The sequence below is a fragment of the Marmota flaviventris genome, chromosome 16 (genome assembly GCF_047511675.1).
Source record: "Marmota flaviventris isolate mMarFla1 chromosome 16, mMarFla1.hap1, whole genome shotgun sequence".
Classification (NCBI taxonomy): domain Eukaryota; kingdom Metazoa; phylum Chordata; class Mammalia; order Rodentia; family Sciuridae; genus Marmota; species Marmota flaviventris.
This window is the reverse complement of record NC_092513.1, coordinates 68,364,631-68,390,210: the sequence shown is the minus strand read 5'-3', so window position 1 is coordinate 68,390,210 and position 25,580 is coordinate 68,364,631. Positions and strand designations below refer to the sequence as shown.

The 25,580-nt window shown below is 36.8% G+C and overlaps 1 protein-coding gene across 4 annotated transcripts in view; it reads left to right on the top strand.

The window, feature by feature from the left end:
* Positions 1-25,580, top strand: part of Ptpn2 (protein tyrosine phosphatase non-receptor type 2) — an 83,078-nt gene that overhangs the window by 1,761 nt on the left and 55,737 nt on the right. For all 4 annotated transcript variants that reach the window (XM_071602490.1, XM_027920686.2, XM_071602491.1 and 1 more), the window contains exon 2: positions 25,336-25,426. In XM_071602490.1, coding sequence (XP_071458591.1) covers positions 25,336-25,426 — 91 coding nt within the window. The remainder of the gene's footprint in view (positions 1-25,335; positions 25,427-25,580) is intronic.

The window sequence follows — 25,580 nt, the reverse complement described above, 5'->3', positions numbered from 1 at the left end:
TAGAGGCAGTATTTTAAGTACCCTGAATCACATTGGTGAGAGTGTGTTACAATAAGGCACTAACTTTTAAAAAATATTTTTTATTTTTAGTTGAGGGTGGACACAATGCCTTTATTTTATTTATATGCAGTGCTGAAGATTGAAACTATGACCCCAGCCCCAAGGCCCTAGCTTTTTAAAAGATGTACTGGTAAGGACTCTTCCTATTATAGAGAATCATTAATGCAAATTCTAGTAGGAATTTTTTCCCAGCTGTATCTTCTCAGTTACATTTGTCTTAGACTGCTGTTTTCAAGGTACCAGTAATAAAACCAAAATCATATTTAAGAGGAAAAAGGTGAATGCTACAGCTTTTTTTTTTTTTTTTTTTTTTTGTACTAGGAATTGAATCCAGGGGTGCTTTACTATTAAGCCACAACTCCCATCCTTGTTATGTATTTGTTTTTATTTTGAGACTGAGTTTTGCCAAGTTGCTGAAGGTTTAAATTGGCTGAGGCTTGCCTTGAACTGAGATTGTCCTGTCTCAGTCTCCCAAGACTCAGATTACGGGCCTGTGCAGCTTAATTCAGCTTAACATTTTGGTTAAGCAGTTTGATTAATTATTATTTTTTGAGGATTCAATGAAAGTTGTGACCCCTTTTGTCGGAAAAAAATGCACATACTTCTTAAAATTTCACATCTGGTTTGAAGGTGGTTTAGCAAACCCTTACATAGTCTAATTCCTAGGAATCTTGTAATTTACTTGATTGGTCAATGCGTGTATCATTAATTTTTCCTAATGTAAGAACAAGAGCATTTGTTTGGTTAGTAGACACCATGCTATATGTACTAGTGTTATAATAAAAGTAGGTCACAAACAGTTAAAGTTAATAATGAAAGGCAACTCAGGAAGAGTTTGGGTTAAATATTTTCCTGTGATTCTAGAAAATCCATTTAAGTATTCTATAAATAGGTACTGACCAATGGCCTGACAGCTTTTGCTCTAGGACTTGAAAATTCTGCAGGGAACGCCACTGACAAGGTTCTGCTCCTGACACATACATATTCTGGGACTTTTTTCGTAAAGGGCCTCATTGCAAGACCATATTTTCTTTTGTTTTCTCATAACATCCCTATTATGTGCCACTGTTAGGCACTGAGGTTACCTACCTCAGAACTGTCCCTGTTCTTCAGGAGACAGCTAGCTAGTGGGAAGCACTGAATGGGGAAGCAGATAAAAACGTAAGAGTGATCTAATTAGAATAAATTTAAAAAAGCGGTCTGTGTAAAGTCAGTGTTAAGCACAGGGTGCTGTGACTTAATACCTAAGAGCCCAGTGTTCCCCAGTAAGGAGTACCTGGGAGCTGCAGTGATGCTTTTTGGAGAATGGAGGGCCTTATCTAAGTCTTCAAGGACAGATTAGATTGCCTGTTGAAGAGGACAAAGAATCGGGAGAATCAGGGTTCCAAGAAGAAACACGTGTGCACAAGGCACAGAGTGGAAAACTGAGAGAACTACCTGCTGTTATTCTTTTTAAAATATTTTTTAGTTGTTATTCATTTATTTATATGTGATGCTGAGCATCGAACCCAGTGCCTCACACATGTGAGGCGAGCACTCTACCATTTTGCCACAACCCCAGCCCCTGGCTGTTATTCTTTGTTGAGTCTGGTAAAGTTGAGCTGGAGAATAAGGTAGAGCCTAGAAGCCCTTGTAGATCAGAATTTGAACTAGTTGATAGGGACTCATTAAGGAATTTAAGCCTGGAATTGCCATGATCATATTTTTTAGCAAGATTATCCTGACTGCTAGTGGGTTGGACAGAGCTAAGTGTATACAGGTAACACTGGGTTAGTCTTGGTGTAACCGGAAGAGAAGTGTTGAGCTCCTGAACTTAGGTTGTGGCAGGCAGAATGAGTGGGAAATAGATTTGAAAAAGAGTAAATGTGTTTGGTTTTGAAACTGTTCAGATTTAGTTGAAGTACCTGTGAGATATTGAATAGAAATAGTGGAAGGTATAAATCTGGAATTCAGAGGAGAGGTCTGAGTTGTAAATGTAATTTTGAAAATCCCGAGCATACAAGTGGTGTTTGAGGTCCTAGATGTCAAGGTTACCCAAGGAAGATTTAGAAGATTTGGATATGCTGGATGCCATGGATGGAATATTTATTTTTTAATTTATTTATTTTAATGTGTTCTTTTTAGTTATATGTGACAGTAGAGTGTATTGTTGATATATTATATATACATGGAGTATAACTTGCCATTCTTGTGGTTGTACAAGATGTGGAGTTATACTGGTGTATTCATATTATGAATATAGGAAAGTGACGTCTGAGTCATTCTGTTGTCTTTCCCATCCCCAGCCCCCTTTCCCTTTGTCTAATCCAGTGAGCTTCTGCCCTCCTCCCCCCATTGTGTGTTAGCATTCATCTATCAGAGAACATTCAGGCTTTGGTTTTATGTCTTATTTCATGTACAGTATAAGAGTAAATGGGGGGCTGAGGATTGTGACTCTGTGGTAGAGCACTTGCCTAGCATATGTGAGGCACTGGGTTTGATTCTCAGCACTGCATATAAATAAATTAATAAAATAAAGGTCCATCAACATCTAAAAATATTTAAAAAAAAAAAAAAGGAGTAAGTAGGAGAAAAGATGCTTGCATTAAAGACTGGAGAGGAACAGCAAGGAAGTGGGGGAGAAGAGGTAGAAGACTGTAGGGTGTTGGTAGTCCTCAGGGCCACATGCTGCAGATGCCACCAATAGGGTCCAGGCTGCAAGGGCCCACTGAGTTAAGCAACCAGAAGATAAACAGATACCTCATTTAAAAATAGCAGTTTCAGTGTCTTACAGATGCCCAGAGTTGAGAAGGTGGGGAGAAGTACAAATGAGTAAGTGCAGACTTCTGTTAAGAAGTCCAGCTTGAAGAGATGGAGTAGAGAGAGGAACCTAAGATAAAGCATGATTATTTCAGCCTCTGTTTAAACCCTTGCATGGCTTCCCATTGCTCACAATGTAAAATTCAGTTCTTTCTTCTACTCATAAGACCATATGTCCTGCCTATGTGGTATCGTTTTCCATATTATTTTCCACTATATTCTGTTCCTGGAAATGTGTGTATCTATTCTCCCCTTAGGGCTCTTTATAAATGTAGTTCCCTTTTGCCGCGGTACAATTTCCCCCCCTTTTCTTCCCCTCTTGCCTAATACCTCCTGCTCATGCTGAAGTCTCACTTCTCTGGGGAGCCTTCCCAACCCACCCGTGCTGGGTATGAGTCCTTACAACCTTCTGTAGCATCCCATGACTTCCTCTTACATAGTGGTGAGTTATTTCGGGAATACAGTTTGCATTAAGCAAACCACTATTGAAAGTAACACTACTTTGAGCAAGAGAAAAGTGTCAAAGTGGGCTTTCTGCCTTGTTTTTCACAGCAGTGGGTTATGTTCATGATAATGTTTATAAGGAGTTGTGCTTTCTTGGCATTGCTGCTGGGGCTAGAAGACCGACCTTGCCATTGAACAAACATCAGATGTAACTGAAAGCTGGTTGGATGGTGTGAGAGAACCTTTATAATTTTATTGTAGAAATTCTTACAGGAGAAAGGAATCTAATATTTTGAGTCTGAAACTCTCTGGCCACTTCTCTTTTTACCTTTTATGAACAATTGCTTTAGAACGTGACTTTTGGTAGTAGAAGTTTTCTTACAAATGAATCCTTGAGTTGGATCAAAACAGGTTTGTTAGTCCAGGTTAACCTTCTTCACTCATAGAGCTTCAGGAAGGCAGCACCAGTGTTTTGCACAGAACCAGGCACTTGGTAAGCCCTTGATAAATATTTGTTGAATACATGACTTCTTATGAGAAAAGGGCTCTTGATGTTTATGGTACTGCAGGGTTGAGCCTAAACAAAGAAGTGGAGTTTGAAGAAATAGAAGAAATGGTTGTTGCAGAGAAAAGGCAGGAACCAGTGATAACAAGAGGACGTAGGTGCAAGAGTTAGCCTGGAAAGCATGCAGTTGGTAGAAGTGAGATTTCTGGAAAAGTTAATTTGGTCTTATTGACAAACTAATAACATTAATGGAACCTGAGGTTAATTCCGGCTTTTTCGTCAGTGTTCATGATTGCTTTTTTGCCTTTAATCACTGGCAATTGCTGTCTGACTCAGCTGGGGCATAAGAAGGACAGAGAAAAGAAATGGAGTTTTGCAAACCTATGGAGTATAGCCATAGGGAAATGGTTAAAAGTTAAGTTGTTGAATGTTTCTACCAAGTGATGGCTCATAATTTGGTTGATTAATCAGGGTTATGAACCAAGGAACTCTTAACAGATTACTTATTAGAAATTTGTAATTCAAGTATTGTCAGAATGAGAGTAGATTTTACCATTTATTAGTCAGCGAATTTTTAGAAGTCAGATAACATAACAAGTGCACTCTGTTCTAGTACGTGTTGAGCTTTCCTCATCTGCAAATCCAGAATGCTTCAAAATCTGAAACTTGTTGAGTGCTGACATATCAAAAGTGGCAAATTTGACACTTGATCTAATGTGATGGGTCACATTCAAAACACAGGCACTGTAAAACTATTGTATAAAATTACCTTCAGGTTCTGTGTATGAAACAGATGGATTCATGTTTGGACTTTGGTTCTGTCCCAACACATCTCATTATATATGCAGATATTTCTAAATCCTAAAAGTCCAAAATCGGAAATGCTTTTGCTAAGTGTTTTGAATAAGGGTTACTCAACCTGTATTTGGAGTGGGGTAGCAGTTTGGCAGGTGAGTCAAAGCTGTCTTAGTCCAAAAAACTTCCTTTGCCTATTAGTTACACATTCTTCTGACTGTTGTCTAATCTTAAGATCAGTTATTTTACATGGTTGCACAGACTTATTGAATTTCTTGGAAAATTGGCTGCTTTCTCACCTTGGAGCATATGTGGAATGTATTCTATGCCTACTTTACCTATCTGGGAAAGGTAAGGTATGTGTTCCAAACAAGACCATAGTCTCCTTAGGCATACCTGCTCCTTCTTCAAGTGTGGACCTCATTGTTTTAGAACTATCTACTTACCCATCCAGCTCCTTGAGGATGGCCTTGTTTTTCTGTTTCCTACCATCTACCTAGAGAGTCTGAAGCATGTTAAATGCTCAGTAAGTGTTCACTAAACAGGAATATCGCCCCCCTCTTTAAAAATAGAGTACCTGGTTTATTCCAAATTCCTCACTTATGACAGAGGAAGCACTGGTCAGATGAAAGCTTGTGATTTATGTAATGTTACAGTGTCTGTTAGTTAGATGTCACGATGGGGACCCAAAGCCAGTCCTTCTGATTTTAGTTTTAGCACTGCCCTAATTTGCCAATATGACTACTTACATTGCTCTCTTCTTACGATCTACTTGAGGTTGAGGGCTCTGAGAGAATCGTTTTAATTTTTGATGGCAAGGAGGAAGTAAAATGTGTTGTCATAGGTAGGGTCATTTGGGGACTTGAAACCTTTAAAACAGTGTCTGGGATCAGACTTGAAGGGATTTTCAGATCTCCTGAAATTGTGTACTAAATCGTGTGCATGCATGTTCCCGACTATTTAGTTTCTTAAGTGATTGGATAGGTTTTGTCAATCTTTTGTTTTGCGGGGGGTGGCACTAGGGATTGAACTCAAGGAGTACCTTACCACTGACCTACATCCCGGCCCTTTTTATTTTTTTATTTTGAAACAGGTCTCACTAAGTTGCTGAGGACCTCACTAAGTTGCCAAGGATATGCTTGAATTTATGATCCTCCTTCCTCAGCCTCCCAATTTGCTGCTTTTGTCAGATTCTTAACTGGATCTGTCTCTGCCTCTGCTCATGATTAAGGACCACTACTTGAAGGGAAATCAGCCTTGGGAATGGTGGCCCAAGAGAGAATATTTATGTTGAAATCATACTGTTTCGCCTTTGATCTACATTCTGTAGATTACTGGTACCTGTAAATATGGAAAGCCCGAGCCTTTATCCCCTAGCTGTTCTAGTGAGTCTTTTAATATCCAGGGAATTCCTGAGCCTCGGTTGTAGAACCTGTATCGCTTTTTCAGTCTGATGTTGCCATGCCTCATTTTTATTCAGATATTCTGCTCACTCTTTTCTTCCTGCTTTGTTTTCTTTGGCTCTCAAAATATAGCCTGGGCAAAACAGAGGTAGGTGAATTCTAAGTAAGCAAATTTAAATTAACATAGGTGTCCTCTTACTTTCTCAGATAAATGTAGGTATGATTTGTTTCCCCTGGAAATTGTCATCTGGATTCACTTTTCTCTGCATTTTGTAGTTCCGCTTAATGCTTTGGTGCAGTCCTTGTCTCTTGTTGGACAGCTGTGAGAGTCAGAACATTTGTGTCAACAAGTATATAGGACTTGTAGTTACATCTGCCTTACTTGGTTGTATATTAAAGCCTAACTTAAAAATATATGTATTTTTAGTCATAGTTGGACACAATACCTTTATTTATTTATTTAGTAATAAAGTTATTTATTTGTTTATTTTTATGTGGTACTGAGGATTGAACCCAGAGCCTCGCATGTGCTAGGCGAGCACTCTAGCTAGGTGAGCACTCTACCGCTGAGCCACAACCCCAGCCTCCCCCCCAACTCAGTTTTGCAAGTAAAATTTAAAACATAGTATATAACTGAGGAAGAGGTATACTGTTCAGCAGGCCAATTTTAAAGAATAAAAATTCCTCCAGTGGCTTGGAGGCTGAGGCAGGAGGATCACGAATTCAAAGCCAGCCTCTGTAACTGATCAAGCACTAAGCTACTCAGTGTGACCCTGTCTCTAAATAACATATATAAAACGGGCTGGGGGATGTGGCTCAGTGTTAAATTCCCCTGGGTCTAATCTCTGGTACCAAAACCAACCAAACAAAAACCCTTCCCAGATTCTGGGGATTTAACCCAGAGACATACCTCTGAGCTAAGGCCTGAGCCCCCAACTCCACCCCACAAGCCCTTTTTATTTTTGAAGCATTGTCTCTAAGTTCCTGAGGCTGGCCTTGAATTTGTGCTCCTCCTACTGCTGCCTCCTAAATTGCTGGGATTACAGGCATGGGCCTCTTTGCCTGTTATTATTTATTTTTTATTAATTGCACAGAATAGTTGGCTTCATTGTGGTTAAAGGGTGCTTGCATGTAACATAATTTGATCAATTTCACTCCCAAGTCCTTCCCTTGTCCACCCCTCCTCCCTTAAATAATATCAATCTGAGTAGACTTCTAACCTTTTATATTCTTAATTGCAGGGCTGTTGTTTGAAATAGCTATTAAAATGAATGTAATACCATTTTAAATGTATTGATATAGTGCTAATTTAATGTTATTTATGTGATACCCTAGGTTCAGGAAGTTACTTTGACTTAATAGTGAGGTTCTAGCTTTTAAAGTTCATAGGTGCCTTTAGACACTTTTAAGGTAAAACCTGTGTATGACAGAAATGTCTTCATATTTAAAATTCCCCAAAATGTAGCATGTGATTTCAGATAGAATCATAACCCTCCCTCCCCCAAAAGACTGTTGATGTTGATGATCCCCAGGGTAGGAAGTCCTGGTCAAGAAATTGATTAAAGCTTGAGATGCTTTGATTATGGATTTCTGGTATCATTTTCAATGTGAAGTTTGTGTTTATTTACGTGCCTCTGGATTTCTTCCAAATCTCAATATTTCTAATTTAATGCATCTTTTGTTCTACCAGTTTCATTTATTCATGTCGCTGATCCTTCATACCCTTGTCTCAAGTTGCTTTCATTCGTTTGGAGAAAAAATCTCATACTACATCACTTTGTTTCTTCTTTCACTGTATTTGAGCAGTTTTATGTTATGAGAGCTGTTCATTCCTCTTTCTAGTTGATAGTGCTTCTAGGAATTCGTAGTCTGAGTGGGTTAAATTAAGGTTATATGGCTCCTGTAGTTTGTATTACTCTGACTAGTGAAGCACCTGGGACCCTGGAATGACTTTAGAAAATTGTAGTTACCAGGAAAAAAAAAAGTGCAGTACTCCATGCCAGTGGCACCTGCTTCTGCTCTGCTTTTTATTTTAACAAGCAAAACTACACAACATAGACCCATTTCAAACTTTATAAACAAAGAACATTTTTTAAAATCTCTGTTATGGTCATTACACATCATGGTCAGGGTAAAATATAATATTTTATCATATCAATATTTTAGTATTCAGTACATAACTTCATTCTGTATGTAGCATACAGAAAAATTTACACCCAGTGTAGTTTATTCCCCCTTGAATTATTATGATAGAGCAGGAAATAACAATTTAGGAAATCAGAAAAGAATAATCTGATTCTATAAGAAAAGATCAAGACTTTAAGATAATCCCAAGTGGACAGTGAGCTTTTACTTGTGGTAGGACATACCTAAATTTCTTTGTTTATACTTAAAGGCCTGAGGTAAATCCTAGATTATCTGGTGAAGTGTTTATTTTTATTAGTCAGATGTGTGTATACTCTATTAAATATTGTGGAAGGACATGATGAAGTATCTTGCATTCTTTGAAGAATTTTATTTGAATTTTGAATTTTAAGATGCTCAGTTAAGTTCCAGACCACTGCAATAGGGCAGATCTTGTAGTAATGTGAATCACATGAGTTTTTTTGTTTGTTTCTCTGTATAAAAGTTACATTTACCCGATATTGTACTCTATTAAGTATGCAATAGCATTTTGTCTAAAGGCTCAGTGGTAGAGCCCTTGCCTAGCATGTCTGAGGCACTGGGTTCGATTCTCAGCATCACATATAAATAAATGAATAAAACAAAGGTCCATCAACATCTAAAAAAATATTTTTTAAGAATACACATACCTTAGTTGAAAAAGTTTTATTGCCAAAAAGTGCCAGTGACCTTTAGCTCTTGGAAAATTGATGATGATAGACTTCCTCCATGCAGGGTTGCCACAAATTTCAATTTGTAAAAAGAAAAAGAAAAAAGCAATATATTTAAAGCGCAATAATATATTATAAATCAAGTTATGTCTGTGTACCTGTCACTCATTGGTTGAGGAGACAAAATCCCTGATGGACTAAGTTCTCTGAATCACAGTTCTCTTTGAGAAGATCTCTTTGAAGAAAAGAGTTTTAAGAATAAAGTAGCTAATCTTGACTGAGCTCCTACTGCATGTCAGGCAAGGGCTATGTACTTCATGTGTATTATTTTCATATCTACTACTATGATTATAGATTGGAAGATATCAGCTGTTAGTGAGGATGTGAAGAAATTAGAATCCTGGTCAGTTACATGATTTGTAGTTCTATTCTCCCATACATTTTCTTTTTATTCTTTTGGTGGTATTATTTGATATGTTAAAGTTTTAAATTTTGATGAAGGCCAATTTATCTAGTTTTCTGTTGTTTGCTACATTTTTTGTATCACATTTAAGAAATCATTGCCAAATCCAAGTTTATGAGTATTTTCATTTCCTATATTTTCTACTGAGTGTTACAGTTTTAGTTCTTATTTAAGTCTTTTGTCCATTTGAATTAATTTTTATATGTTTTAGGATAATGTTCCAACTTCATTCTTTTGCATGAGGATATTTGGTTTCTGCAGTACTATATGCTAAAAAGATTGTCTTTTCCCATTTGAATGGTCTTGGCATTCTTGTTGGAAATCAATTAACTAATGATGTGACAGTTTATTTTGGGGTTCTCTGCCTGCTATCCCATGGAGGATCTGTATATCTGTCTTTATGCTATTACAGAACTGACTTGATTATTGTAGCTTTGTAATGGGCTTTGAAATTGGGATGTTGGAGTCCTTAGGGTTTGCTCTTCATTTTCAAGATTGTTTTGGTTGTTCAGAATACATTGAAAGTTTAGGATTTTTTTTCTGGTTTTCAAAAATTATCCTTAGGATTTTGATACAGAGCACATTAAATTAGTGGTTTGTATAGTATTGCCTTCTTAATACAGATTCCTATAAATATGACACATCTTTTTATTTAGGTCTGTATTATCTTTCAGTGGTGTTTTGTAGTTTTCAGTGTATAAGTCTTTGCCTCCTTGACTAAATTTATTCCCATGTTTTATTTTTTTTGGTGCTCTTATAGATAGGGTTGTTTTATTAATGTCTTTTTTTGAGTTGTTCATTTCTAGGGTATGATTGGTTTGTATGTTATCTTGTAACTTTGATGAATTTGTTAGTTTTAACAGTTTTTTTGTGAATTCTTTTTAGGGTTTTTCTGCTTATGAGATCCTGTCATTTGTGAAGAGGGAGTTTAACCTCTTCTTTCCGGTGTGGATGCCTATTATTTATTTCTTGTTTAATTGCTCTGGTTAGAGCTTTTCATATTGAGGTGATTAAATCAGGCATCCTTGTCTTGTTCTTGTCCAGTTAATTTTTTTCTAAATAAGTACCTGCTTATATTATGCTATTTGTTGAATAATCCACACCCGCATTTACAATGCCATCTTCATAATTTATACAATTAAACTTAACGTGTGTTGAGTGAGTGAATAGTTTACATAATCTATTCACTCTCCACCCGTTCATACTCATTCCCTTCATTTTACTCCCTTGTGCACATCTTGTATTGTTGATAGTTCTTGCAACATACCAGTTATTCCTCCTTTTATTAATATTTTTTAGTGTACTTCCACCTCCTTGTTGCTTCCCATAGGCTGGCTGTTTGCCTGGTCCTGCCTTGCCTTGTTCTTCACAGGCATGCTTCTGCTCAGTCTTCAGGCTTACTAATATTCTGTGTGCCTCACTTCCTCAAGTTTACTTATGGCACTTATTAGATTTAAGGAAAATTCTGAGGCCTGATTTTTAAAAAATTTTTATTATTAGTTGTTCAAAACATTACATAGTCTTGACATATCATATTTCATACATTTGATTCAAATGGGTTATGAACTCCCATTTTTACCCCGTATACAGATTTCAGAATCACATTGGTTACACATCCACGTTTTTACATACTGCCACACTAGTGTCGGTTGTATTCTGTTGCCTTTCCTATCCTCTACTATCCCCCCACTCCTCCCCTCCCTTCCCATCTTCTCACTCTACCCCATCTACTGTAATTCATTTCTCTCCCTTGTTTTTTTTTTTTTCCCTTTCCCCTCACTTCCTCTTATATGTAATTTTGTATAACAATGCGGGTTTCCTTCCATTTCCATGCAATTTCCCTTTTCTCTCCCTTTCCCTCCCACCTCTTGTCCCTGTTTAATGTTAATCTTCTTCTTATGCTCTTCCTCCCTGCTCTGTTCTTAGTTGTTCTCCTTATATCAAAGAAGACATTTGGCATTTGGTTTTTAGGGATTGGCTAGCTTCACTTAGCATAATCTGCTCTAATGCCATCCATTTCCCTGCAAATGCCATGATTTTGTCATTTTTTAGTGCTGAGTAATACTCCATTGTGTATAAATGCCACATTTTTTTTTATCCATTCATCTATTGAAGAGCATCTAGGTTGGTTCCACAGTCTAGCTATTATGAATTGTGCTGCTATGAACATCGATGTAGCAGTATCCCTATAGTACGCTCTTTTAAGGTCTTCAGGAATAGTCCGAGAAGGGGAATAGCTGGGTCAAATGGTGGTTCCATTCCCAGCTTTCCCAGGAATCTCCATACTGCTTTCCAAATTGGCCGCACCAATTTGCAGTCCCACCAGCAATGTACAAGTGTACCCTTTTCCCCACATCCTCGCCAGCACTTGTTGTTGTTTGACTTCATAATGGCTGCCAATCTTACTGGAGTGAGATGGTATCTTAGGGTGGTTTTGATTTGCATTTCTCTGACTGCTAGAGATGGTGAGCATTTTTTCATGTACTTGTTGATTGATTGTATGTCCTCCTCTGAGAAGTGTCTGTTCAGGTCCTTGGCCCATTTATTGATTGGGTTATTTGTTTTCTTATTGTTTAATTTTTTTAGTTCTTTGTATACTCTGGATATTAGGGCTCTATCTTAAGTGTGAGGAGTAAAAATTTGTTCCCAGGATGTAGGCTCCCTATTTACCTCTCTTATTGTTTCTCTTGCTGAGAAAAAAACTTTTTAGTTTGAGTAAGTCCCATTTGTTGATTCTTGTTTTTAACTCTTGTGCTATGGGTGTCCTATTAAGGAATTTGGAGCCTGACCCCACAGTATGTAGATTGGAGCCAACTTTTTCTTCTATCAGACGCAGAGTCTCTGTTTTGATATCAAGCTCCTTGATCCATTTTGAGTTAACTTTTGTGCATGGCGAGAGAAAGGGATTCAGATTCATTTTGTTGCATATGGATTTCCAGTTCTCTCAGCACCATTTGTTGAAGATGCTATCCTTTCTCCATTGCATGCTTTTGGCACCTTTGTCTAATATAAGGTAGTTGTAATTTTGTGGATTGGTCTCTGTGTCCTCTATTCTGTACCATTGGTCTACCTGCCTGTTTTGGTACCAGTACCATGCTGTTTTTGTTACTATTGCTCTGTAGTATAGTTTAAAATCTGGTATCGCTATACCACCAGTTTCACTCTTCCTGTTTAGAATTGCTTTTGCTATTCTGGGTCTTTTATTTTTCCAGATGAATTTCATGATTGCTTTTTCTATTTCTGCAAGGAATGCCATTGGGATTTTGATTGGCATTGCATTAAACCTATAGAGTACTTTTGGTAATATGACCATTTTAATGATATTAGTTTTGCCTATCCATGAACAAGGTATATCTTTCCACCTTCTAAGGTCTTCTATTTCTCTCTTTAGGGTTCTGTAGTTTTCGTTGTATAGTTCTTTTACCTCTTTTGTTAGGTTGATTCCCAAGTATTTTATGTTTTTGAGGATATTGTGAATGGGGTGGTTGTTCTCAGTACCATTTCAGAGGATTTGTCACTGATATACAGGAATGCCTTTGATTTATGCATATTGATTTTATATCCTGCCACTTTGCTGAATTCATTTACTAGCTCTAGAAGTTTCTTAGTAGAACCTTTTGGGTCTGCTAGGTATAGGATCATGTCATCCGCAAATAGTGATAATTTAAGTTCTTCTTTTCCTATCTTTATGCCTTTAATTTCTTTCGTCTGTCTAATTGCTCTGGCCAGTGTTTCAAGAACTATGTTGAACAGAAGTGGTGAGAGAGGGCATCCCTGTCTTGTTCCAGATTTTAGAGGGAATGCCTTCAATTTTTCTCCGTTCAGAATGATGCTAGCCTGAGGCTTAGCATAGATAGCTTTTACAATATTGAGGTATGTTCCTGTTATCCCTAGTTTTTCTAGTATTTTGAACATAAAGGGATGCTGTACTTTGTCGAATGCTTTTTCTGCATCTATAGAGATGATCATATGGCCTGATTTTTTAAAAAAAGAAAAGATTATTAAGGGGCTGGGGTTGTGGCTCAGCAGTAGAGCGCTTGCCTAGCACAGGTGAGGCCCTGGGTTCCATCCTCAGCACCACATAAAAATAAATAAATAAAATAAAGGTATTGTGTCCAACTATAACTAAAAAATTAAAAAAATTTTTTTTTAAAAAAGAAAAGATTGTTAAATACATTTGTACAAATAGCAGCAAAAATGAACAATAAGGGCTGGGGATGTGGCTCGAGCGGTAGCGTGCTCACCTGGCATGTGTGCGGCCCGGGTTCTATCCTCAGCACCACATACAAAAACAAAGATGTTGTATCCGCCGAAAACTGAAAAATAAATATTAATAAAACTCTCTCTCTCTCTCTCTCTCTCTCTCTCTCTCTCTCTCTCTCTGTCTGTCTCTTTAAAAAAAAAAAATGAACAATAAGAAAGTTGCTGGGGCTGGGAATGTGGCTCAAGCGGTAGCGTGCTCGCCTGGCATGCATGCGGCCCTGGTTCGATCCTCAGCACCACATACAACCAAAGATGTTGTGTCTGCCGAAAACTAAAAAATAAATAAATAAATATTAGAATTCTCTCTCTCTCTCTCAAAAAAAAAAAAAAGAAAAAAGAAAGAAAGTTGCTGATGTATGCATTTTCTTTCTGTAAAGACAACCAGATAAATGTTAGATGTGAAAAATTCACCTCAAGAAAGTGAGATGAGATTATTTAGGGCATGTGAAATACTGTAAGAAGTAAAGAAAACTCTGATTTAGTTTCCCAAATTGCAAGAGCAAGTTGTTAAACTTAGAGGGCTGGGGGTGTAGCTCATTGGTAGAGTGCTTGCTTAGCATGCACAGGGCCCTGGGTTCAACCCCCAGCTTCACTGTGAATGAACAGATGAATGAATGAATGCATGCACAGAATTGTAAAGCATTCTTTAGATTTCAGGACACAATTGTTGAAATAAAAATTTCAGGACTAGCAGATATCACAGAACCCCAAGGTAGCTTAAGAAAAATCTCTCAGAAGTCTGGAAAAAGATGTTAAAAAAAATAGGTTTTTTTAGAGATTACCTAGAACACAAAGATCTCAGATCTGTGTGATAAGCAGTGCTGAAATGACATAGACCAGTGAAATAGTGAAGAGAGAACTCTGAGCTGAAGAGAGCATAGATAAAAAATACTGCCAGGATGGGCTGGGGTTGTGGCTCAGCGGTAGAGCACTCGCCTAGCACATGCAAGGCCCTGGGTTTGATCCTCAGCACCACATATAAATAAATAAAATAAAGGTATTGTGTCCAACAACAAATAAAAAGTAAATATTAAACAACAACAACAAAAACTGCAAGGAACACAAACCAGTTGTGTTTAGGGAAGAACAAATTCAGATTAGCATCAGATTTACCTTCCTTGACACTGAAGATGGTGGAGCAGTGTCAGTAAAGTGTTGGGAGAAATGGAACAGGTGTAGAAAGTAGATTTGGACAGTGAAACAGATAAAATCTACACTTAACTCATATTATGGTTATAGTTGTGAAACTTATTGCAAGCAAAAATATTTTTAAATAATTTGAAAAATGTAAAAAATATGGATCCAAAGTTCTAGATTATTTGAAGAAAATAAGGGGCATTGTGCTGTAAGAAGAGGTTTTACTAAAAAGACTTTATTAAAATATGTTTTTACATTAGTAGAAAAATACTAGTTCAAATTTTTTTTTTCTTTTGGTACTTGGGATTGAACCTAGGGGTGATTAATCACTGAGCCATATCCCCAGCCCTTTTATTTTTTATTTTGAGACATAGTCTTGTTAAATTGCTTAGAGCCTCCCTAAGTTGCTGAGGCTGGCTTTGAAATTGGGATCCTCCTGCCTCAGCTTCCCAGGTTGCTGGGATTACAGGTGTGCAGCACCACACATGGCTTCAAACATGTTTTTTTGTTTTTTGCTTTGATTTAAAACCAATCCTTTAGTAGACTAGAAATGGTATTTTTACTTCTAAAATAGAGAAACAAAGAAAACTTTATTTATATAGCAAATGATAAGGGGAAGAAAATAAGGAAATATAGAAAATAACCATCTTTAAATTGGGTAAAGGAAAAAGTCAATGGATTTGGTCACAGTTTATAAATTAAAGCAAGAAAAAAAGTATTAATGAACCAAACATTTAAAATAACAAATGAATCAAAGCTTTGTAAGGAAAGAATGAATAAAAACAAAAAGTAGAAATAAATGAGATAGCATCCCAATAAATAGGTCAGTTTGACCTGTGATAGTCTAAAAATTCTAATATCAACAGATGTAATAGAGAAATATAAAACAATGGGCTTGGGCTGTGGCTCAGTGGTAGAATGCTCGCCTAGCAGGGGCGAGGGCCTGGGTTCGATTCTTAGCACCACATAAAAATAAAGTAATTAATTAAAGATATTGTGTCCAACTATAACTAAAAAATAAATATTAAAAAAGAATATAATATAAAACAAAATATCATTCCCAAGTTATTTCTGGGGCTATAGAGTGTCCAGTACAAGGGAATGGAATATAATTTGCTTAAGCAACTGAAGGAAAAAAACAAAATTGATAACTGTTAAATAGCCACAGAAAATTTTAAATACTTAAGAATTAAGTACTTAAGCTTAACAAGAAATGTGTTGAATTTATTTTAAGAAACAAAGCTCTATCGAGTGAAAAGGAAGACTTAAATAAATGGAGAAACAAATTAATTCTTGATGAAAGATTAGGTATTGTAAATATTTCAGTTCTTTCCATATTGACATATTTATAATGTAATTTTAAAATGTCAGCATGAAGAAAGTTCAAATTTAAGATTCCTTACTCTTAAGAAAGAGTAAGCAGTACAGAAGAATAAGACAATGTTTCACCACCCCTCTCCCCCAAAAAAGCTAGGTGTTGTTGAAAGTGAGACAAAAATCTCATTGCATCTCTTGACAAGAAAGGCCCTTAATTTAGGAGATTGTCAAGAAGTACTTTGAAAAATATGTACAATTTTATTAAAGAATATTCATCACATTGCTTTAACAATTGTGCAGTTTTGGAAATCTAATTGTCTAGGGATAGGGCAAAATACTGTGTATGTATTGCAAAATGTACTGCATTTTGTAGTTGCTGTGATTTGAATATGTGTGTCCCTCCAAAACTCAGATATTGAAACCTGTTCCCAGAGCAGTAGTGGTTAGAGAGAGAGCCTTTGGGAGATGATATGGTCATGGGGCGGAGCCTTATGAATGGGGTTAGTACCCTTTTAAAGTGGCTTGAGGCAGCCTGATTCCCCTTTACCATGTGTAGACTCAACAAGGTGGTGCCACCGTTGAGGAAGAGAGCAAGCCCTTGCCAGATTCCAAATCTCCTGGTACCTTTGCCCTAGACTTCCCAGCCTCCAAAACTGTGAGCAATACATTTCTATAGTTTATAAATTATCAAGTTTAAGTCTGAGGCAGGAGGACCACAAGTTCAAGACCAGCCTCAGAAACTGAGCGAGATCCTGATTCAAATTATAAATAAATAAATAATAAGATTGGGGCTCAGTGGTAAAGTACTAGCCTAGTACATGCACGCCCCTGGATTCAATCCCCAGCACTGCAAGAAAAAGAAACAAAGGAAAAAAAAAAAGGAGTAGGCATAGTGCAGCAGCACATGTCTGTGGCCCCAGCTACTCATGAGGCTGAGGCAGAAGGATCACACTTGTACCTAGGAGTTGTAGGCCATATCTGGAGTAACATAACCCAAGGTGGTGATAGGGATGTGTTGGCAGGAAAAGATATTTTAAGAGATTGAAGCAGGTAAATATATAATATTCCTGTATACTCCTGTGTTTGTAAACAAATCGAAATACAGTAGTCCCTGTGTCTGGTTTTGCTTTCCATGGTTTCAGTTACTTGCAGTTAACCATAGCCCAAAAGCATTAAGTGGAAAATTCCAGACACAATTCGTAAATTTTAAATTGCATGCTATTCTGAGTAGTGTTTTGAGTAGCATAACAAAAAGTCTTCTGCTGACCTGCCTGAAACATGAGGCATCCATTTGCCTACTGTATGTACACACTATATATGCCACCCTGCCCTTGAAGCATTTAGGCAGTGCACTGCTTGCATTCAGGCAGCCCTTGTGTTATCTCATGGCTCCAAAGAACAAAAGTAGTGAAGCTGACAGCTTGGGTATGCCAGAAAGAAGCCAGGAAGCTCTTCCTTTAAGAGAAAAGGTGTATATTCTCAAGAAAACAGTCATGCTGAGGTTGCTGATATTTATGGTAAGTACAAATCTAGCTGAAATTGTGAGACAGGAAAAAAGAAATTTGGACTAGTTTTGTGATTGTATCTTAAACTGTCAAGTTATGGCCACAGTGCATAAGTGCTTAGTTAAGATGGAAAAGCTTTAAATTGTAGGCTTCAGTACTATCCGCAGCTTCAGACATCCACTGAGTGTTTAGGGATGTGGCCCACAGATAAGGGGTATGGTATCAACTGTACATACTGTACATAGCAACTCATCAGGGAAGGAAAAGCCCACAAATTTTAGGTTATTTTTGAATTGTGTGGTGGTAGACTCTTAATTTCCCTTTCTGCTGATCTATAGAGTCCTACATTCTGCCAATGAGTATATATTAATTTATTAAAAGGTAAAAATAGTTTCTTCTATCCAAGCAAAACACATAAAAACTCAAAGGCCACTTAGTATAGAGATAAAGGGCTATATTTACTGAAGGCTCTAATTGTGTTGTAGCACAGTAATTAATTTTTTTTGAGACAGGGCCTCACTAAATATCATAGGCTGACCTCCCCCAATCCCACCTATATGTCTTGAGTAACTGGGTGTACAGATAGATACGTGACACCACATCTGGCATAGCACATAAATTAACGTTTGGGACCTCATGGAAAAGTTAAATGTTGTTCAGGGTATTACTTATTTTAGAAGTCATGCATTTTAGAAATATTTCTATTAAAATCTAAATATTTTGCGCTTTAAAAGTTTTGGTTTTTCTAAAGTTTTTCTTTAAAAGTGGTACCTGATAAGACTGCATTAATGAAGTCAGCCCATTTAAGTTAAAATGGTAGAGGAAATATTCAAATCAGTTACTTAAGAGGCAAATATTTTTATAAAAATATCCATTTAAAATTAAGATTTGCCATGTGGTGGCTGCATGCTTATAATCCCAGTGACTTGGTAGGCTGAGGTAAGAGGATCATGAGGCCAACCTGGCAACTTAGTGAAACCTTGTGTCTAAAAAGAACTGGGGGTATATGCAATCCCCAATACCACACACACCAAAAAAATTTCAAAATAGATAATAAACCATTCATGAAGATATTTAGCAAAAAGTATTTGTGTATTTCAGTTCCAATAACTAAGCACACTGCATTCTTTTTTCCCAAAGAGTTTGTAATTTAGACCAGACTTTACTTAATTTAAATTCTCCAGGAGATTTGTGTATGTGTAACACTCACCCACACAGTACTGCTTGGTTTTTATAGTTAAGGATTTCTTATTCTCTTAACCCTATAAAATGCATTGCTTTTCAAACCATCATTTCCTTTTTTGTCTTACACTTGTTACTGTTTTATATCTAGGAAAGTAAACTGTTTTATTGAGTTGGATGGTTTTATGTGGGACTTTCAAGCTATTATACATCAAGAATAGATAAATTGTACTAGCTATTAACGAGTCATGGAAATTTTATTACACTTTTAAAAAGTTTGTGTCACTCAAAGAACCAAAGGAATTTGACAATGTTGGTGTGATGGGAGCACAAGATGATTGCCTTTTTTTGCAGTCAGTAGGATTGTGACCTGTTTTTTGAAATATTATTATTATTAACTTTTTTTATTGAACCACATAGACTAGAAAGAGTTCAAAAGCAAAGATACCGGATGTTGTACCAAAGCCTGCATTTCAGCTCCTGACTTTTTTTCAGCCTCATTGAGATATATTTCACACACTGTAAACTTTTCCCATTAAAATGTACAATTTAGTGGGTTTTAATGTATTTACAGATGTGCAACTAAATCTTAATTTTAGAATATTTTCAACAGTCCAGAAAGAGATCATATATACATCAACTGTGAGTCCCTGTCCACAGCACCACCTCCAGCCCAGATTATCTCCAATAATATTTTCTGCCTCTGAATTTGCCTGTTCTGTACATTTTATTAAACAGAATCATAACAACATGTATTCTTCCTCGTAGTGTAATGTCTCTAAGGTTCGCTTGTGTTGTTGCGTGTGCTATTCCATTCTTCCTTATGGATCAGTAAGTTCCATCACGTGGAGCTATACTGCATTTTGTTTATCTGTCATCGGCTGATGGACATAAGTTGTTCTGAGCACTGTGCACAAGCATTATGTGCACATAAGTGTCCATTTCTATGGGTATGTGTCCTGGGCAGAACAGCTGGTTCATATGGTCACTCTGGTTAGCACTTGTTTTCTCACAGTGGTTGCACCACTTAACCTTCATTTATTTACTTATTTATTTAGAAGCATAATATAATTACACAAATTATAAGCAAATGCTTAATAAATTTTTACAATATATACATCTCTGTAATAAGCCCCTAAATCAATATATAAACATTTCCCACACCACAGAAGGCTCCCCCTTGCCCTTCCATACAGACAATCATTGTTTTGATCTCTGTTACCATTGAATAATTTTGTGGCATGTTTTCATAAATGGAAATTTCAGGTATGTTCTTCTTGTGTCTGGCTTCCTTTGTTGCGTAATGTGAAGCTCACCCTTCTTGCAGTCTGTAGCAGGATTGTTCTTTTTTATTGCTGTGTCATATTCTTTTGTTCAGTGTTCTGCAGTATCTTTGTGTTCATGCACATTTGGCCTCTTTTTTCCCCCTATCAGGCTTTTTGGTGTTCAGAATAAATCTTTAGGCTTGTGTCTCTTTCGACGGACTTCCATGTTCTTATTTTCCTTTGGAAATACCAGGAGAGGGATTACTCAATCCAATGGTAGATGTGTTTAGCCTTAGTACTGATTATTGCTTTTTAAATGCTGAGTCTTGTAGGGAGAAAAAAGCAACGCTCTAGACAGACTTTCCTGGAGACCATTCTATAATACCAAGTTGTTTTGAGGATTTTGTAAGTTACTGCTTGAAGTAGGCTACCTCAATTCTGTGAACCTCATGGAAAAGAGTTGTTTGTCTCGTCTCTTGCCATGAAAACTGAAATTATGCTGGTGACTTTTTATGTGAACTACACTTTTGAAATTTCTCATGCATAAATCCTGAGTTTTTGGGGAATCCCTAAATTCTTAGGTAGTACTTTTAGGCACAGTCATTGCTTATTTAATGAAGATTAGCTGAACTGAATAACAAGAAAATATCTTAAGAACAAGTCTTGCATTTCAGCCCAGAATTACTGGAGCATAGCAGAATTGTTTCTGTAGTTGAGTCAGTATAGCTCCTTACTTCAAGCCAATGATATAAAAATAAATTTCAAGAGGGAATGTTATGTGTATAAAAATAATAAGAAGCAAAGTAATAGAAGAAAGTAGATCTGTTAAAAGTAGGCATGTGCTGAGTGGCACACACCTGTAATTCCAGCAACTCAGGAAGCTTAGGTAGGAAGATTGCAAAGCCAGCCTTAGCAATTTAGTGAGACTCACCCTCAAAATACAAAAAAAAAAAAAAAAAAAAAGGTTGGGGAATGTAACTCAGTGGTAGAGCACCCTGGGTTCAATCCCTGGAAACACCCCTCTCCCCTCAAAAAAGAACTAGATATAACAAGAACTGAGAATCTTTGTCCTAGAGGTAAGCTATAGGACCACTGATTGGAGTGGATTTCTTCATGGTATCCTGAAAATTAGGCTTTTGAAGAAAAGAAGTGGATGCACATTGTTAAAATAGGCAATCCGTGTGTATGTAAAATTTAAATACAGCTAAGGAGCTAAGTGAATTTTTTTTTCTACCAAATAGCAACTAATAGTTCAGTTCCATTTTCAGATGTGATTCCCTTGTTTATGTTGTATACTATCATTCCAAGAACTGAGTTTATGCTACTGCTGACATGAGAACTTGTGTGTGGTTTTTTTTAATATTTTGCAAAAATGTACCATGATTTATTCAAACTGTCTTTTCTCTGTCATTAGGCATTTAGGTTATTTCTAGTTTTTCAACATTGTAAATAACTCTGAAAGATATTTTTGTGGGTCTATTGCCTATGTTTTGGATCATTGCTGTTAAACGAGAAATAACTAGTGACTCAATTATTCCTTGCTTTTTTGAGTAAAAATTATATTTTCAAAATACTAGATTTAAATTTTTTGGTTGAATTATACTTTAAAACAAAGATTCTTGTCATTTAAGTTCTATTTTAATATAAAGGTATCAGTGGTTTTCATCTGGGTGTTGATGGGGGTATGTATGTTTGTGGTAGATTTTGCTGTCCAGGGACATTTGACAGTGTTTGGAGAGATTTGGGGTTCACAGTTGGAGAGTTGCCACTGACAAGTACTGGGGAGGACAGGGATGCTGCCCGCTAAACACCATGGAATGCACCAGACAGCCCCCACCACAAAGAAGGACCTAGCCCAGAATGTCAGTAGTGCTGAGGTTGAGAAACCTTGGCCTAGCAGTTTTACTGCTGACGGGAAGCAATCTTGATGTGTCTAGGAGCAGTGTTTGTGGGTTTTCTGCTGTAGAAGATGACATTTTTAGCATCAAAACATCAGTAGAGCTGGTTTTGCAATGTATGTGATTCCTGGTGAATAACTCAGCTCTCTGCCTTGAGAAGTACCATATCCGTATTAGATGTATTTACTATTGAAGTTTGGTTGTGCTGTGTGTATTAGTTAGAAGACCTGATTTAGCTGTATGGGAAATAAAATAACAGACTTAGCAGGGGTTTATATTTCTCATGAGATGTGATTTTTGGAGATAGGAATTCAGGGCTGCTGCTCTGATTTCCTGATGTCACCAAATCTGGCCCTGTTTCTGTTTAGCTTTTCTTGGAATGTGCTGTTGACCTTGTGGTCACAAAGATGCCTCGTCCCATCCCTTTACTCTAGAACATCAAAACCCGAATTTCAGGCAGACCTCGATGAGAGGAACAAGGGTCTGCTGAACCAGTTTTTTGTTAATGTTGTTTTGGTTTTTGAGACAGGGTCTTCTGTGTTGCCCAGGCTGGTCTCAAACTTATGGGCTCAAGTGATCCTCCCACCTCAGCTTCCTGAATAGCTGGTACAGAATAGCATCTTCTGCAGCCCAACCTGGTGATCTTGCTTATTCACATTAGCCAGACTTTGTCACAGACTATCCTGTAAGGAAGGCTGGGAAATACAGGTTTTTAGTTGGGTCCATTGTTCATCAGAAAATAAAATCAGAAGTCTTTCTTTAGTGAGAAAGAAGGGATAGTGGAATAGGCAGCTAGTGTGCCTTCTAAAGCTTTGATTGAGGTTCCTTATCTTTCCAAGTTCACAGAAATTAAAGAAAGGTATGGAGAACAAGTGGGAACACTGGAGGTTTAAACAGTGGACTCACTGTACGAGTTCTTTTAATTATTAACCTGGGAAAATAAAACATATTTATATTATGATTATTTCTTCAGTCCAAGGACTTAGAACAGGATTTGGCTGTTCCATTGTTTTGTAAATTTTAAATCTTTTCCCCACTGCTATATTTGGAGCCCTTCCTCTTTTATTTATTTATTTTTCAACATTGGTAACTTTTTGTTAGAGGGAACACAGCTAAGTGTGCTTTTCTAGGCGAAGTATAGTAATCAGAAACTTGACATTTGGGATTCACTGTGGAAAATGGGTGTATTTGTGTAAAAGAAGTATTGAAGAAGGGCTGGTGTCCTGTCCTGCTTGTCCATTGCTTTGTAGCCCCTCAAAAACTATCTTCCCTAGACTGAATGCAGTGGCGCACACTGGAACTTGGGAGGCTGAGACAGGAGGATCATGAGTTCAAAGCCAGCCTTAGCAAAAGCAAGGCTCTAAGCAACTCAGTGAGACCCTATCTCTAAATAAAACACAAAATAGGGCTGGGGATGTGGCTCAGTGGTTGAGTGCTGCTGAGTTCAATCTCTGGTACCCCCGCCCCCGCAAAAAAAATATCTTCCCTATACACTAGCAATGACCGGTGGATTTTTTAAAAATTCCATTTGCAATAGCAACAAAGGCTATAAGTTTTGTCAGAATAAACCTTTAGCGTATCTTTACTAAGAAAAGTATAAAATGAATTAAAACATCATGAGTTATAACACAATGGAAAGAATAAATAGGGGCAACTTGCCTTTCCACGAATTACAAATTTGTAGTAACTAAAGTTTGACTCTGTCTCAAGGATAAACATGATTCTGTGAAATAGAATGAGAATCTAGAAACAGACCCCATGCATGTGTGGAAATTGGTTTATGATAGCAAATATTACTGATAAAACCAAAATCGAGTGATATTAAGACAATTGACTTTCCATTTTGAAAGAGTAAAATTAAATTCCAATTGTTACACTTCAGGCTAATAGAGTGTTGTATATCTTACAAGAGTATTCTTATTATTTGTTAACTTACAGAAAAATTAAGTTCAGGTTAAAAATTTGTGTGTCGTGTTCCATCAATAAAAACTTGGAAGAGGAGTTATAAAATGTCAATGAGATTAACCCCAAGAAAGTAGAGGGAAACAAAGTCAAGAACAGAAACAATGAAAAGAAAATAATGGTAAAATAGGTTCAGCAACTATTTTATGGGAAAACTAATGAAAAATTTTTGCAATAAAAATAAAACTTTACTCAATTTGTGTTTGTCTTGGATTTATGGTGTGATTACAGTTTATAGGCATCCTGTTTACACCATGAATCCCATGAATTATTATAAATCATAAAATTTTTTGTGTGAAATATGATATGTCAAGAACTATGTTATGTTTTGAACAACTAACAATAAAAATTTAAAAAATAAATAAATAAATATTCAAGAAAAAAAATAAAATTTTTTCTCTTCTTTCTCCTCAGTAAAAAAAATTTTGAGTTACCAGGAACTCAAAATTGAGTTTAAGTGCTCCTTGAAGTTACGTTGAAGTTTAACAAAATGTATGCAGAGAATATTTTGACTCTTACCATCGAATTTCTGTACTAGGCCAAAAGGGTAAAGCTATGAATTAGAAATTTACCTGCCCTGGGGCTCATGGGGTAGATGTTGCAGACGAGAGAGAAAGGAACCCTCCATAACAGTGTCCATCATAAAATGAATAATTTATTTATTTATGCTTAATGTATGAAACTGTCAGCTAACCTAACTTTTAAATGCCTGTTCTTCTATGTACTAGTATGAGCAAAACCCCAATTTAATTTTTATAGTTGAAGCATACTTTTTTGTGTGTGTGGGTGGGGGGCTGTGTTTGTTTTCACCTGATGATTCCTGGAATAACCTTCCTTCTGGAAGGTAAAAGCTGGCAGTGCTGGCTTTGCCAGGTGGCTTAGTGGTTAGTGCAGACACACCTCATAGATTGTCTTCCCCAATGGAATATAGAGAACCTTAAAGATCTAGGCCTCAGGCCTAGTGGTTATTGCTCATCACTTAACCTTAATGGCTCTAGAAGTAAATTTGGGAGCTGTTTCTTCTCTCAAATTAATTATGTAGCATTAAAATAAAGAAATATATAAGAATTTTAAAGATGAACACTCAAAGAATTTAGCTAGATGTAATAAGATAGTTTTAGTAAGAATTCGAGTGTGAGATATCAGATACCTCTATTGCATTAATTCTGTACATAAAGTGTTTTGCGTTGAATAGAGCCTGTACTAAGCAGTTAGTAGACAGAGAGCACAGGCTGCGGCCTCTGGAGGATCTTGGTTGGTTCTGGGGGCTGCCACTTGCTAGCTGTTTGACCTTTGGCAAATTGTTTAGATCTCACCTATGAAATGGGGAAGAGGATTATTTCTTAGTGTTGTGAAGATTAAGAGAGATGACAGACCATGTGCTTTGCACAATGCTTGGCATACATAGTCCTTAATAAGTGTTATTCTCACACTGATTGGGAAAATATGTTTTTCTGTATAAAATTTAAGAGGGATATTAAAATATATTTTTGTTATTTTAAGGAAATTCGAAATGAGTCCCATGACTATCCTCATAGAGTGGCCAAGTTTCCAGAAAACAGAAATCGAAACAGATACAGAGATGTAAGCCCATGTAAGTACTCGTGGGTTTGTGTGCATGTATATGTTTTTTGGATTGTTTTAGGAGGCAGGATACAGTGAAGAGGAGGATTTGGGGTCAGGGATGATAAGTTCATTAATTTTAAAAATTTACAATAATACATTTTTCTTTTATTTTCCCTCCCTTG